The sequence below is a fragment of the Kogia breviceps genome, chromosome 15, assembly GCF_026419965.1.
Source record: "Kogia breviceps isolate mKogBre1 chromosome 15, mKogBre1 haplotype 1, whole genome shotgun sequence".
NCBI lineage: Eukaryota > Metazoa > Chordata > Mammalia > Artiodactyla > Physeteridae > Kogia > Kogia breviceps.
Window position 1 is genome coordinate 53,085,348 of NC_081324.1, and position 15,461 is coordinate 53,100,808.

Below are 15,461 nucleotides of genomic sequence, written 5' to 3' on the forward strand. Positions count from 1 at the left end.
CCTCTGCTTTAAAGCCTAGATGATGAGACTAGAGCAGTTCATATGGTTTCAGAAAGTATTACTGTGGGATGTTCAGGATAGCAAGTTAAATTCTGTAACTACTAATGCAATGCAGGAAACCATTTTGGCATAGTGTATCTTAGGAAACACCATGCCCCTAAATATTGCTTACGGACTTTATTATAAATGTTTAATTAAAAATATTATGTGACCTTGAGGTCACTTTACTTTGGCCATTTCCCCAACCTACCCCCTTGTCCCCCAAGACCCTGAGGTCAGTCATCAAGAGCCACCGTGCATTCTGTTGTTCTTGGAGCACCAGCCAACTGTACAACTGTTATACAAATGTTTATTGTTTACCAAAACCAGTGGACCTCTTATCAAATGCTGCTTGGTAACAAAAGCTTATCACAGTTTTTAATAATAAAAAAAAAAGCGCTAACTATTTGTCTCATTGTCATTAGTTAGACTTTCTGCAAGGTCACTTAACCCAGACTTGTTGAGTGCATTGATCAGGTTCTCGGGTGTCGCGTGTACTCCCTCCTGATCCTGCCAGGCGACTAGCAGCTGCTTAGCTCTCATCTTCATGTCTTCACTGTCACACTCAATCTGTCTAATTTCTGAGTCTTTCATTTCCAAGTAGGGAGCCAGAATCTTCCATTGTTCACCCAGTTTGCTGGCAAATACCTCTATTTGGTCCCCTGTTACAGGTTTGTCTCGCCGAACATCAGGACCTAGAAAACACAGGAAACATAAGTTATGAACAAAGTACAAGGATGTGTACAATTCAAAATATAAAACGGAATATGGGGCCACTGAGATATTAGTCACCTTTAATAAGCTTTCTTTTAAAAGTAAAACAGTTCCTTTTTATACTTTCCATGGGTTGAATTACCATTCTTATGATCATTAGGGACTCAATCAAAGCTAAAGCTGTTGCCTCTATTAGGAAGGCTTCTGAAACCATTGGCCCCCAATCTAAACCCCAAGAATTAACAGAGGTATGAGTTGCCTTTAAATTTAAGTACTTTTCTTCCCAACACTTCCAAATTTTACTGTATAAAAGGTACTATTTTAAGTTATCAATGTTTTAGATTCCTCAATATAAGAAACAGCTGAGAAAAATTGTAGAAGTTGAGAAGTAGATCAAATAACGTACCTCTCAACAAAGAACCCCAATCTTTTCCAATTTTGTAAAATAGCCAAGAAAATTCAATTCTTACTTTCATTTTCCTTCAGTAAAGCATCATTATCTTCCTCATCTTCATCCTCACCTGTTTTTATTTCTTCAGAAGGAGGCTAAAATGAGTAAAAGAATGTTGTAAAAGAATGTTTTAAAAGAATGCCAACTTCTAAAATCAGATAACTGGGGATACTTTCTATTTAGGTATGAGATTCCAGTTACGGGGCCGAGAACTTTACCCTTGACAGTGTTAAATGTGAATGTCAGGTAAGGATCACAGTGGGACAGTGTTAACCTGGAGAAGGAGGGGTGGGGAAGACTGAAGGTTGGAAAGACTCTTACTCCAACCTGGGAAGAAGGGAGCCAGTAAGAAGTATGGTAAGATGACTTGCAAGTACTCAGCATATGGTAACATGGTCTAGGGAAGACTAGGGGAGCAACCATGTCCTTAACATTTTTTTTTGAGTAATTTTATTCAGATTTATGCATATAGTATAGTTATTACCATATTGTATTGGAAAAGAGAAAAGAGGAGAAAGATAGGCCAAGCTGCCTACCACTACCCCATGGGCCCTACCTTTGATAAAATATAATGCATTGGCAAACAAAAAACAAGTTTAATCAATCAAAGTATAATAATTAAGTTTTTTTATATAGTATATGAAGTTACTTTATCAATTTATGTACTTCCTATAAATGTATACTCATATGCATTTTTTTCCTCATTCTAAAACAAGGGGGTTTATGGATTTTTTTTTCCCACATGATAAAGGCTAAATTCAGCTCTTAGCTCAAACAGCAATAGCAGTTTTAAAAAAGAAGGTAACACGAACTAAAGGATGTAAAAATTGATCTGTGTTACTTACTGGTAATTCCTTGGCTAGCTTTATTACCATGTTTTCGAGATATTCTGGCAAACTTTTAAACTGCTGGTTGGTTGGCTGAAAGAAGTGAGGGCTTCTCCGCGCTAATAGTCTCAGGGCTCTCCAACCATAATTAGAGTTGTTCACAGCCCTATAAAAAGAGATGTCAGTCTTGTAATTTATACTTATTTCTATATTCCCTTCTAGTTAATGTAGTTCACCAGGCAAAATTCTATACTCCCAGGTCAGTAGCTGAAGGCACCATTCTTCTCATTCTGATCATAGCCCTAAAGAACCTCTCAGTGTGCAGTTCACTTATACACGGAAACCAGCAGAGTCCAAAGAGGCAGGTTCATATGCAGCAGTTTGTAAATTTAAAAAGTTTACATACATTTTAAGTTAAAAGTCAATTAGTATGTGTCCAGGACTGGCTAGATGCTGTGTGTGCAGGACAGATCATCCCCCTGGTCATTTAGAGAGAAAAAAATAGGTTCACTATGTTCAGTTGACTTGATATCCAAACGGGCAATGCTATGTACAGGTGTGAGTTTCAGAATATTTTATAAACCCAACAGTTTTCATGTTAATTTAATTAATCTGTTTTTCTTAATTTATATAACATCTAAACTTTAATTTGCTGAATATCAACCTCAGTGAATAAAAATTACTCCAAAACTAAAAGGGACACATCCAGTAGCCAACACCATAAGCAGTGATACCAAGAACAGAATCCACGAACTGTTCCTTAATAATAGGTGGTACACAGTAAGGTAAGAAAAACCCGAGAAACTCTAAAGATAATGTTTTGGAAACAGGCAAGCTACAGAGAATCCAGAGCACAGATTTGTTCCACTTAAGAGTTTTTGTAAGTGACTTGGAAGTCCCCACAAGTTCTTAGAGTAGCAATCTAGTTTATCAGTCATTGCTCATAAATAAGCCTCATTACCTCAGAGACAGTCTTGGCACCTGAAAAACTACCGCTAGGCAGTGCACGGTTCAACGTGAACCATCTTATTTAATGCTCAGAATAACCCTGTGAGATGGGTACTATTACTATTTAACAGATAACAAAACAAAGCAAAGAAGGGTTTAAATTAGCCCTTAGAGGCCTAGCCAGTAAGTGCTAGAGTCCCAGGACTGACCTAGGCAGGCTGATGAGAGGGCCCTTGCCCTCGGATCACGATGCCGTAATGCCTATTTAAAACCATGGGGCTGTGTGGTGTCACCTGGAAGATACAGCTAAGACTGACTCCTGAAGTTACTACAAAATTTGAGTTAGATGGAGAGCCAGCAATGGAGACTGAGACAGTGAGGCAAAGGGAAAAACAGGAGGAGAGTGCAGTTAGTTGGGTGTCAAGGGAAGAAAACATTAAGCAGGGAGAGATCAACTGGAGAATGCTGCTGAGAGGTCAAAAAATGATCAGAGCTATTTCAGTGGAGTGATGGGGAGACAGCCCAGCAGGCATGGGCTGACCAGAGAACAGGAGCTGAGGAAATGAAGGCAGTAATTATCAACCACTGTTGGACATACTGTGATTTGAAAGGGAACAGAGAAAAGAGGTGATAGAGGTGGGCTCAAGGGGGATTTTTCTACTTTTCTGACACAAGCGTGACTCTAAGTCATGCTTGTGAGTTGATAGGAATGGTCACTGAAATCAAGACGTGCAGTAATGTGAAGCTGGCACATAAACTCAGCTAAAAGGAAAAGTACTATGCTCTCAACTGTCTGCCTTGATAAGCATTCTAGTATACATACAATTCTTGAGATATTCGGGAAATTCGTTCATGAGAAACATTACTTACTTGTATTCATTTTCAACCATGTTTTCAGGGTCTGCCTGTTCAATGGCTTCTTCAAAGAATTCCTCCAAAGTTGGCATATATTCCCTGGGCATTAAAAAAAAAACTAGTGAGGATCATGTGTGTTCTTAATGCTCATACAATGGTGGCAATAAAGATTCCAGCATTACCCACACTGACTTTTCAGTTAGATTACTTAGGAACTCAGATTTTCAAGGAGGTGACTCAAAACAAATTCTCAAAGGGGACAATAAAGAGAGGGCAGTGTGTACTACACCATTTTATATACTATAGTCTATAATGTGACACACACTGTGCTATATACTGTCACATATGACAGTGCTGCTGGTCACAGGGTAGCCAGGGGTTTAAGAGCATTTAAATTTTACCAGCAAGCAGGAAATGTTCATGCCATGTCCACATCCATGGATATTTATTTTTAAAACCAGAATTAAACCAAAACTAATAACCAGACCATATGACTTTAACGTTGAGCTTAGTTTAGATTGTTACCATGGTAGCATGATTGGTTTTTAATTGCATCTTTCTTGCATTTGTATGTAGAAATAAATTTGATGCAGTCAAATTTATTATCAAGCAAATAAGACCCAAGAATCTTATCAGAAGACATCTTTGACTAAAATGAGGAAAAATGGGCTCTCTAAAGACAGCCTATTAAATTTTGTAATTTCAATGACTATATATATATTTAAACATTTATCACATCTTTTAAAAATTTTTTTAATATAATTTAAAAGATTTTTTTCTGTTTACAGTTATTACAGAATATTGGCTATATTCCCTGTGTTGTACAAAACGGCTATATTTTCTTATTGCTACAAGAAGAAGTACTTGTTTTTTCTAATTTGCCTGGTCCTTTTTGAGAGTGCCATGTTCCTTTTAGTTGCTTCTTCTGTCTGCTGATTCTTAGTCATGGTAGATTGTTTTCTTAAGTTTGGATGGTGAGTTTATCTTCAGACTTACCTGTAGAATCCTTGTGCGGCTTAGGTTGAAGGTGTGGCTGCCCTACCCTGCCACAAGCTTTCTATCATCAGCCTGGGACTTTTTAGTTCACCCTCTTAGCTTGGGGGTCGTTCCTTTATACTGCTGATAGTATAAACATAAACTCTAAGACTGCATGACAACAGACCTGTGGTTATAATTTCTCAGGGAATACTTTTTTCTTTCCGCCCACATCTCAGGTGGAAATGGATGAGCTCCTTGCTTCCTGTGCCAGTGAGCAAGTCCCCCCTCCTCCCGCGGTGCCCTTCTTTTACAGATAGTGCGCACTGAGGGCCTCAGCTTTACTTGGGGGAAACGCAGTTACATATTTGTGCAGCTCTAAGGCTTTACTTTCTGTCCTTTTGTGGCCGTTAAAACCCAAGTTCTCTGGTTCCCCAATGTGGGAATCACCTGCACTGCTCCCCAGCTAGAAGCAACCACAGCATTAGTTCTTACTTTGGTTTTTAGTTCCCCCTTCTTTTGTGAGTCTTTATTTCTTGTGATTTCTACAATTATTTTATCAGTACTTCTAGGTGTTTTATGGAAAGCTATATTCTGCTGGGCCAAAGTCAACCACAGTAAACTTTAAAATTTCTTTTGCGCTCTGCTTATAGCTGACAAAATTCTACTCTAGTTAACATTTGAGAAAAGCAATACTTCATATGAAACATTTTAAACCTGCCTTGTCTCTGATTTACAGGCTTCCATATTATCAGGACAGAGATTCCAAAGCCTTGTTAACTCCTCACTGCAAAACAGACAGACACAAAAATAAATACATTTTTATGGATACCATTCTCTTCTACCATAAAACTATAAAAATACTTAAATAGTGGATTTTGGGGTGGTGATGAGTTTAAATCATTTTTGGTATTTAGCAAATTGTCTATATGAGCATATATTTAATGATAATATTTTTTTTCTTTTATTGGAGTAAAATTGCTTTACAATGTTGTTAGTTTCTGCTGTACAATGAAGTGAATCATATATGTATACCTATATCTGCTCCCTCTTGGCTTGCCCTCCCATCCCCCCCCATCCCACCCATCTAGGTTGAGCTAGCACTCACCTAGCGCTAGCTCATCTAGTGCTGAGCTGAGCTCCCTTTAATGATAGTGATAACCATTACTTTTTTCTAAAAATACTCAAATGCAGTATAACACAATGAATAGTTAACTAGAAGGTAAAAGAAATGAAAGGATTATAGTACCATGCAACAACTAGAAGTAAGCTAGATCAATCTAACAGCAACTGTATTGTCTGTGACATGGAAAAAATGGCAGAACCTAGAGCCATGGATTTTGGAAGCAGGAGACAAAAAATGTAAGTTTTGTCTCGTTGCATGAATCCATGATGGACCTTGCAGATTGATAGGGTGTGGTTTGCTTTAGTCATCTGTGTACATACCAAACACAAAACCTGGAAAAACACAAAACCTTGGGAGTTCTGATAGTAATATTTCCACAATATAAAAGCCTCTATGATAACATCCCACCTGTGAGACAGGTTAACCTACTTTCCCATCAGAATTTTTTTGTTGGGTCCTTTCCCTAGGAAGTCCTCTGGAGCCGTTCTCTTCCGTACTACTCTTGTCGGCTTGGTATCTGATGTTCTGTGGTGAACAAAACATACTGGAATTTCAAATGTTTAATGTAAAAGAAAATTTAGTTACTGTTTTCTTCCTAAAAAAACTTCATATGAAAGCTTCATATTATTAAACTCATTAGAGAGATGACAAAAATGCCACACCAGGGGACAAATTACAAGGAGTAGGTACACAGCATTTTTTTCCCAATAATTAATAACAGATCAGTTTGTTCTGAGAAGTTAATGACAAGAAATTTGAGATTAAAATGTCAAATAGAAGTATATCAAAGTGGTTGTAATTTTTATGGAATGCAATTTACATTTTTTATATGAAATAAATTTACACATATCCATACATAATGTAAAATAATCATACCAAACTGTATTCTGAAAGCCTTTCTCATATTGCTTGAGATGAGTATATATTTACCTTTCTTTCACAAAACTTGGGCAGCCTTCATTTTTCCATGAGTTCCAGTTTTCTTCAGTGTTTAATATATGCTGGGAAAAACAAAGAAATTACATTTCCATAATGAAGACTCTGAAACTCTATTGGGTGCTAATAAGACTATGTAAATATAAAACACATACCTCTACCATCTTTGAAAATCTTTCTCCATCAGGGGGGTTTTCAGATAGTAGCTGTGATTAGAAAGAATATACTAAGCTTTCAACAACTTTCTGCATCATAGTGGTTTGTAGGCAGAGAACCAAGAAGTGTTTGTGGTCTTGTACCTGAGCTTAACTTTATCCTTATTTTCCTATTTGGGGCTGAAACAAAGAAAATTCTAAATTTTCATTTTGTTCAATCATGGGTTTGTTGCGTGATGAACTTACTTGATAAACTGATTTTGTAGTATCTTCAATCCAGAGTGATTGCTCATCAGTTAAAACATAGTTTGAACTAGGAAACAAAGCAATAAAAGCATGCTTGAGTTACAAGAATGTATATTCAATTTTAAGGTTTACGTACTGTCTTGAAGAAACACTGAACAAAGCAATGAATGCTTCCTAAAATAAGTTCAATGTGGGATAATAAGCCTCAGAGAAAATGTTAACATACTCCTCTCCAAGATGCACATTCAAATAAGTCACACTATGTTCCTTTAAAACGCATTCAAGATACAATGAATAAAACCCCCAAAACTCTAGAGAAGGCTGAAGGCAGACCCAAATTGTTAATAGCTGCCATTAATTCAGCTCTCACTATGTACTAGGTGCTCTATGGTTTATAGCCATCCAACAAATACTGATAGACTGCCATGTGCCAGGATCTAAGGACTTTACATACATTATTCATTTAATTCTCAAAACAAGAACGTGCATATATTAAACAGACTACAGAGGCTCAAGCCATAACGCCTGAATTCAAACCCAGGTCTGCCTCCAATTTCTACTATGCTATACCAAACCTCCACAACAGATAGAAGAATAACAAACAACATTTTTGAGTGCTTGCTATGTGTTATCTTAAAATTACAAGTCTGAAAGCTGAACTGCAGCTAGTGGGTGATGAAAGTGGGATTCAAAACCAGCAGGTAGAAAGCCACATTCTTTACAACTAATACAACACTGCTCTGCAAACTTCCAATACCATCCAGTAACAGGGAGCTCTGCTTCAGTTTTGGGTGGGACAAGAGGGACTAGTCTGCCCTACAGGTGGAGGTATTCAGACTGACAATGGAGGTCCTGATTAGGTTTTCTGAAACCCCAAAGAAACTTCATGCTTCAAAGCTTTACTTAATTTTTTTCAGTTCTAATGTCCTAGATAGTCCCACACCTGGAGAAAGAAGTATTATTGGCTGAGTTTGCAAATCAGGTTTGGAGAAGGTCTGAGTGAGGTGAGAAATGATGGAAATCAGGAGCAGAGACCTCCACCCACCAAGACAGCTGAGAACTCCCAGGATGCTGGGCTCAGCAAAAGACACTGGCAGCAAATACAGTCAATGCCTTTTCTCTAAAACAAATACTTTAGCATCTTGTTAAGCTAACAAAAGCCCCTGATTATCTAATATTGCTGCAAATGAAATGTTTCAGGGAGGTGACCCTTCCACACAAAATGAGCCCGCTGCATAAAAATACATATCAGTAAGCAATCATTCTCTTTGCTGCTGTTTATAAACCATTTACTACCCATATTAACTTACCTTTTAAATTTGACCTGCCCCTTGAGATACTGGAATAAAATGAGATACTGCAACAGGATGTGTCGACGAAAGTTACTGTCGCTCAGTTGTAAATCCATCAGCTACTCGAAAAACAAGCACACACATAAAACACCACATTAAATTCAAGTTCTACCTAAAGGTGCAGGTGATGCTATTACAGAAATGGAAGATTTCAATTCAAAAAAATATGTGCTGAGAACTCACTGCATGTGAGGCGTTACTGCACAAGCCCCAGGATAGAGTAGCAAAGCTTCATTTAGCTTTCTTAACCATTTTATGCCATGAAGTATTTATGTTGGTGGATAGCAATGTTGTATCTGTGGTCCTGAGGTCAGGATAAAAGCAGAAATATAAAAAAGTAAAAGTATGGCTGTCACTTTCCCACATATAAATAACGGCTAAAGAAGAGTTCCCTGTGGATAAACAATACAATACTGAGGGATGTCGCTCTTTTCTGTAGTCCTAGGAAGTGCCTGCAACAGGGTGGGTGCTCAATAACAAGCAAATGAGAAGAATCAGAGGTGAAAAATTATCCATGAGTTAAATGGATTGTTTTTATATTTTAGAGAAAATTGTGTCACACCTGTATTATCACAGAATTTGGATTAGAAAGGACTTGAAGGTCATTTATGAGGAAGCTCTTCAACAACAATGCCACCTAGCTGGTCTTGTTGTAAGAATGACCTCAGTGATGAAGGCGTCATTCTGATTCTGTCCCACGTGCTGAGGGAAAGCTACGTCTATGTCCACAAACCCTGTTTGTGCTGTTCTGCCTTCCAGACCTAAAGCAACAATGGAGGCCTCCTTCTTCTAAATGAATAACCAGTGAAACACCTGACAGCCCTAGGAACCAATTTCCAGTTCCAGGTCCCAAGTTCCTTGGGCAACGCATCACACACTATGCTTTCATCTACTAACACAGCAGTTGGGCTGCACCCCACAGGCCTGCAAGCCCTGTACTTGCCCAGCCTCAAAAGACAGCAGAGCCTGGAGTCGGCAACAGAGACGTCAATGGTTTAACAGACGCGGAAGCTTACACGTTTGAAAGCAAGGCCTGGAGTGACACCCCACCATGTGTGGCAGACGGTGGGCAGGACGAGGCAGCAGTCTTCGCTCCTGGGGGGAAGGGGGAGGTTACCAGTTATAGTGGGAATTGATGTCATCGGTTACCAGGGAAACTAGCAGAGGTGCATGCCCCTCACTGCCCCTTAGGTAAGCTCTCCTGGCGGAGATCTTCTGACCTAAAGACTAGAACAATCACCAGCTGGGGCCTGGGGCAGGTATGTAGAAGGGCAGTCATGTGAGCAGGGTGTAGGTGAAGCAGGCACTGGTCGGCAGGGGATGTACAGAGAGCAAGAGAACAGCCATCCTGGGTGACTTGGTCATGCAGCAGCCTAACGTTCATTAGCCATTTATTCACCAGCCACTTCTTCCACAAGGCTGGTTCTTGTTCAAGCAAACACCATGCCCTTTCTTCTTTTAATTTTAAACATACGACTGGCCTTCCAATGGGGGTTCCCTCGCTTTTAGAGATGTGATTTAAGGATCTGATTCTGTTACTGTATTAACCATCCCAAATTGGCAGGCTGAATGGCACGCCCCCAATCTCCCTTTCCTCCACTCCTGGATGACTTTATATCTCCGCTTGGGCTCTCAGTTCCCTGACCTCAACTCCACTGACAGTCACAGCCCCTCTACTTTGGTCCCCGACTACCATGGCCACAGCTGGACCTGGTTGTCACTTGCAGCTGCCCCAGCTCTGAAATTTAACTCACAAGACTCTCACTTCAACCTCCTATCCTTCCCACTCAGTTTTCCCAATGTATGTACCTAATATTCTGACTTTACTGAGACCTTAAGTTCCTTGGACCCTCTATTTTCTGCCTATCTGTAAGTCCCATCCTGTTTTTACTATAATCCTATTTTAGTCTAGATAAAGGTCAGGAAATGTTTTCTTAGAGGGCCAGAGAGTAAATATTTTAGGCTATGTGAGCCAAGAGGCATATTATGGATATTATGTAAGTACTTATGTAAACATTTAAAATGTATAAAAACAACACAATGCAGGCAGTGGGCCACATTTGGCCTGTAGTCAGCTGACCCCTGTTCTAGAGTACGTGGTCTATCTCTTCAACGACTTTCTTGCCAACTTCCTTAACACCCTCGTCCCATACTTCTGTCACATCTACTGAGCAAAAGGGCAACTTGGAGCAAACCAACTTAGTCACCTTCTCTATCCTAACACTAAGGCTTCCCATCTAGCCGCAGGTGGAGCTGCTTGAAAAAAATACAGATCACACAGCTACGCAGATGGTACCACTGCTATGTCTCCAACTTAGAATTCTCCCTTGTCTCTAATCAGCAATCTTTATCCTCCAAGGCTGTTCTCCCTCCTATTCTCCACAGCAACTATTTCAAATCCCTTGTACTTACCAGAACACTACTTACTACCCTTGTCGCTCTCAGGAGATAATTCCCTCTACCTTCAACGAGGAGAAAAACTCATTAAAATGGAAGTTTCAGCTGCACCCATATCCTTGTTCGCCTCATTTCCTCTGCACAACATCTTCAGGATCTTTGCTGAAGGTTATCCTTCTATCTGGACATCCCATCAGTTAACCACCCTGGTGCCTTATCTTCAATCCTTTCTTCTTTCCAAGCTCCTTTCCATTAGCATTTAATAACTACTCTCAGAAAGATCCTACAGCCTCACCTTATCCTTCCTGAACAGCAAAGCTTCTTGAAAGAACTAGCTACATTCACTGTTTCCAATCCTCCCCTCAACCTGCCTCAACCAGTGGTGTTCTGGGTCACCAATCCACGGGAAGTGTTTTGCCAAGACCACAGATGACTTATTTGTTGTTAAATCCAATGAGCACTCTTCATAGTCCTCATCCTACTCGATATGCTTGGCTTCCACAGGGTCATATTTTTCTAGTTCTCCTCCAATCTCACTATCTTCTTCTCTCCTTCTCTTTTCCTTCTCCCTCAAATGCTGATTTCCTTCAGGATTTGGTTTGATGCTTTCTTCTCTTTCCAGTCTACACTCTCCTCTTTAATTACCACGTATAAGCTGATAACCAAACTATATACCAAATCTACACTCTCAACCTAGATCTCGCTCCTAATCTCCAGATCTGTGTGCTCAAGAAGCTACTACATATCTCTATTTGAATATCCCACTGACACTTGATCAGATTTCCTGTCCAAAATAAAACACACCAATTTCCTCAACAAAGTCTGCTTTTCTCTAGTGTTGGCTAATTCACCGAGAGGCTCCACCATCCATTTGCCTAAACTACTCCAGGAACACTTCCTGGAAAAAGCAAGCAACCATGAGCCACAGGAGCAAACCTAAAGTTGGAGCATATAGAAGAAAGAAACAGGAGGTACAAAGACTGAGGAAAGTAAAAGACTGGCCTGTTTGAAGACCCTGAGGCATTCAGCTTAGAGTGAAGACAGGAACTCCTGGCTTGAAGAAATAGGTGCTGTTTATGAACTTTTCATCTACCTTGAGCTTTAAGTCCCCTATTCCACATTTATTTTTTATGTTGGATGATCATTTTTTTTTGACAGAAACAATGGATTGAAAACAGGAGTCAACAAGACATTGAATCACAGGTGGGAGGGGACTAGTTTGATCATTTAAACTAACTGCATCACACTATCCTTAAGAAAATGAGGCCCTGACAAGTTAAAATGACCCCTGCAAGATTACACAGCTAGTTAGTAAGAGGTGGGACTATCAATTGTATTTTCTTCGATAATATATATTTTCTAGTCCTGCTTTTCTTCAGTTATTTTAAAAATTATACCATTTACATCATGCATTGGGTCAAATATTTCTTTGTTGTGTGAACAAAGGGGCTTTTATTGTCCTTAGCTTTTACTAAACCTCTTAGCTCAGGCCTCAGCCTTCCTGATTATTATTCTAAACCTAAAAAGGCTCAGGCTACTCTTCTTAGTTATTCTTATGTGCCTTTCTGTCAATAAATCGTACATACAAACAATATTCCTTTCTGCACATTTGAAACTTTTCATAATAAAAAAATTTAAAAGCAAAACAATGTTCTGGAAAAATTAAACTGAAGTATGAAATCTTCCATTTCTGTTACTTTAACACAAAATGCTTAAAAAATCTTTACTAAAAAACAAAATATTAAGAGCATTCTCATTAATTAAATTCTTACTAATTTGTGATTATTAACACATCAGATCAAAATATCCAATTTTCAAATTGTGGACTATTTTTTAAAGTTCAAAAAGGTACAGTTAATACAACATTCATGTCTCACGACCCAGTTACTTATCAAATCCTAACATTTTTACTTGTTCCACATTTCTTAAAGAAACAGAATATTATCAAAACTGTTGAAGCCCCTCTATAAGCTCCCTCCACTATGGAAAGTACTACCAAGTATTCGGTGTTGCTGATTCTAATGCATATTTTACACTATTATACATATAGAGGCATCTATAAATATCAAAGTATTTTGCATGTTTTCAAACTCTGTACTACACACATTATTCTGCAATAAGCTACCTTTCATATATTATGTTGGACATTTACACAACTTGATACATGTAGCTCTAGTTTAGGGGTTGACAAATTTCTGTCAAGGGTCAGTAAATTATTTTAGGCTTTGTGGTCATACAGTCCTCGTCGCGACTACTTATCTCTGCTGTTGCCATGCAGAAGCAGCCACAGACGACACGTAAAGGAGTGAGCATGGCTGTGAGCCAATAAACTCGTTTACAGAAATAGGCAGTAAGTAATGTGCCAAACCCCATCCTATTTCATCCATTTTCAGTGCTTTATAGAACTTGACGGTATAAATTTACCATAATTTACCACCTACCCTGTCTCCTGCTTATGAACATTTAGGTTGTTTCCACACTTTCACTTGCAAACACCGAAGTTACAATGAGTTATATATTTCCTTGTGCATATGTATGATTATTCTCTAGGGCCCACATCTTGGAAGTTTTAACTTTGCTCTTTATTATAAAATTACTCTGCAAAGTGGCTGTATCAACTTATACTTCAACCAGTGGTGTGTTAAAGTTCTCCTTTCCCCACACTTTTGCCAATACATTTCATTTATTGTTAGGATATTTAATTTTGGTCAATTTGACAAATGTGAAGTGATTATCTCATCATTTTAATTTCTTTGGCTACTAGTGACATTTAGCGTCTTTTATAAGCTCATTAGCTATTCAGGTTTCTACATCTGTAAATTACCTGTTCATACCATCTTTCCTGTTTTCCATTTGGTTGTCTTTTTGTCAATGGTATATTCAAAATACTAATCTTCCTCAGTTCTGGAGATGGTGAATATCTTCTCCTACTTTGTGGCTGGTCTGTTCACTTTGTCTAGTCCTAGTTCTTTTTTCTTCTTTATACCTGTACTAATACTTAGTGTTTTAATTATTAGAGCTTTATAGGTCTTAGTATCTATATCTGATAGGGCAACTGTTCCTTCTTCGGAGGAAGAAGTTACTCTTGGCTTAGTTACTCCTGGCTTTTTGCTTTTCCATAAAAACTTTAAAATCAACTATTCAAGTTCCCTCAAAAAGCCTGTTTGGATTTGATTTAAAATACACTGAATTTATGGACACATTTGGGGAGAAGTTGCACTGGGTCTTCCTATCTATAAATGTAGTCATACCTCTTTATTTTAATAATTTTCTCCATGAAGATTATTCATAGGTATGTTTTCATTGCTGTTTTAAATAACATTTTGTAACCAGTTACTTATAGGAACACTATTGATGTTTCTTTTGTATCTTGGCTGAAGCCTCCTTAATTCAAAGTTTGTTGGTTCTCTTGGATTTTCTCTGTAGACAATTATATTGCCTTCAATTAGAGACAGTTCAGTCTTTTCTCTCCAATACACATAACTCTCATTTCTGTTTTGTTTTCTCTTATTGAAATGTACGTCCTCCACTACAGCGTTGAACAGAAATATGGTTGGTAGATATCCGTGTCTTGCTCTTGAAATTACTGAGAATACTTTTGAAAGTTTGATCATTACATATGATGCTTGCTATATATAGGGTTTTTGTCAATCCCCTTAATCAAGTTAGAGAAAATTCCCTTCTATTTCTGATTTGGTTTTGTAATGAGTATTAGATTGTATTGAAATAATTTTCTTGGCATCTGAGATGATCATAGTTTTTTTAAAAAAACCGTTAATCTGTTAATTTCATATTAATCTTTCTGGTATTGAATCACACAATCCTGGATTAAAATATTAATAAATATTAAGTCTATTAGACTTAAATAATAAATACTATTAAAATTATAAATATTATTTAGTCTCTTTTTTATTTACTTTATTTTATTAAATTGATTGATTGATTGGCTGCACTGGGTCTTCGTTGCTGTGCGTGGGCTTCTCATTGCGGTGGCTTCTGTTGCGGAGCACAGGCTCTAGGTGTGCAGGCTACAGTTGTGGCACATGGGCTCAGTAGTTGTGGCTCACAGGCTCTAGAGCGCAGGCTCAGTAGTTGTGGCACACGGACTTTGTTGCTCCACGACATGTGGGATCTTCCCGGAGCAGGGCTCGAACCCGTGTCCCCTGCACTGATAAGCGGATTCTTAACCACTGCGCCATCAGGGAAGCCCCTAGTCTCTACTTTTTAAAAATAGCTATCAATTTAAAAAACTGATTTGTGAATTTTTACAATACATTTTTCATCTCTATTCATAAATGAAATTGATATATATACTTTTTTCTTGTTCTGTCCTTATTGGGATTTTATTTAAAAGTTACATTAATCTCATGTAAGGACCTGGGTTGCTTTTCCTCTATTCCTTGAAGTGCTGATAGTACGTACCTAAAAAAATCTGGGCCT

At 38.3% G+C, this 15,461-nt stretch overlaps 1 protein-coding gene across 1 annotated transcript in view; it reads right to left on the bottom strand.

Annotated features, from left to right (window-relative positions):
• Positions 1–162: 162 nt before the first annotated feature.
• THOC1 (THO complex subunit 1) overlaps positions 163–15,461 on the bottom strand; it is a 50,563-nt gene continuing 35,264 nt past the window's right edge. The window contains exons 12-21 of the mRNA XM_059039966.2: positions 8,583–8,683; positions 7,273–7,339; positions 7,027–7,077; positions 6,866–6,936; positions 6,365–6,460; positions 5,531–5,596; positions 3,850–3,933; positions 2,050–2,197; positions 1,224–1,299; positions 163–734 (exon numbers count right to left, since the gene is read on the bottom strand). Coding sequence (XP_058895949.1) covers positions 439–734; positions 1,224–1,299; positions 2,050–2,197; positions 3,850–3,933; positions 5,531–5,596; positions 6,365–6,460; positions 6,866–6,936; positions 7,027–7,077; positions 7,273–7,339; positions 8,583–8,683 — 1,056 coding nt within the window. The 3' untranslated portion in view covers positions 163–438. The remainder of the gene's footprint in view (positions 735–1,223; positions 1,300–2,049; positions 2,198–3,849; positions 3,934–5,530; positions 5,597–6,364; positions 6,461–6,865; positions 6,937–7,026; positions 7,078–7,272; positions 7,340–8,582; positions 8,684–15,461) is intronic.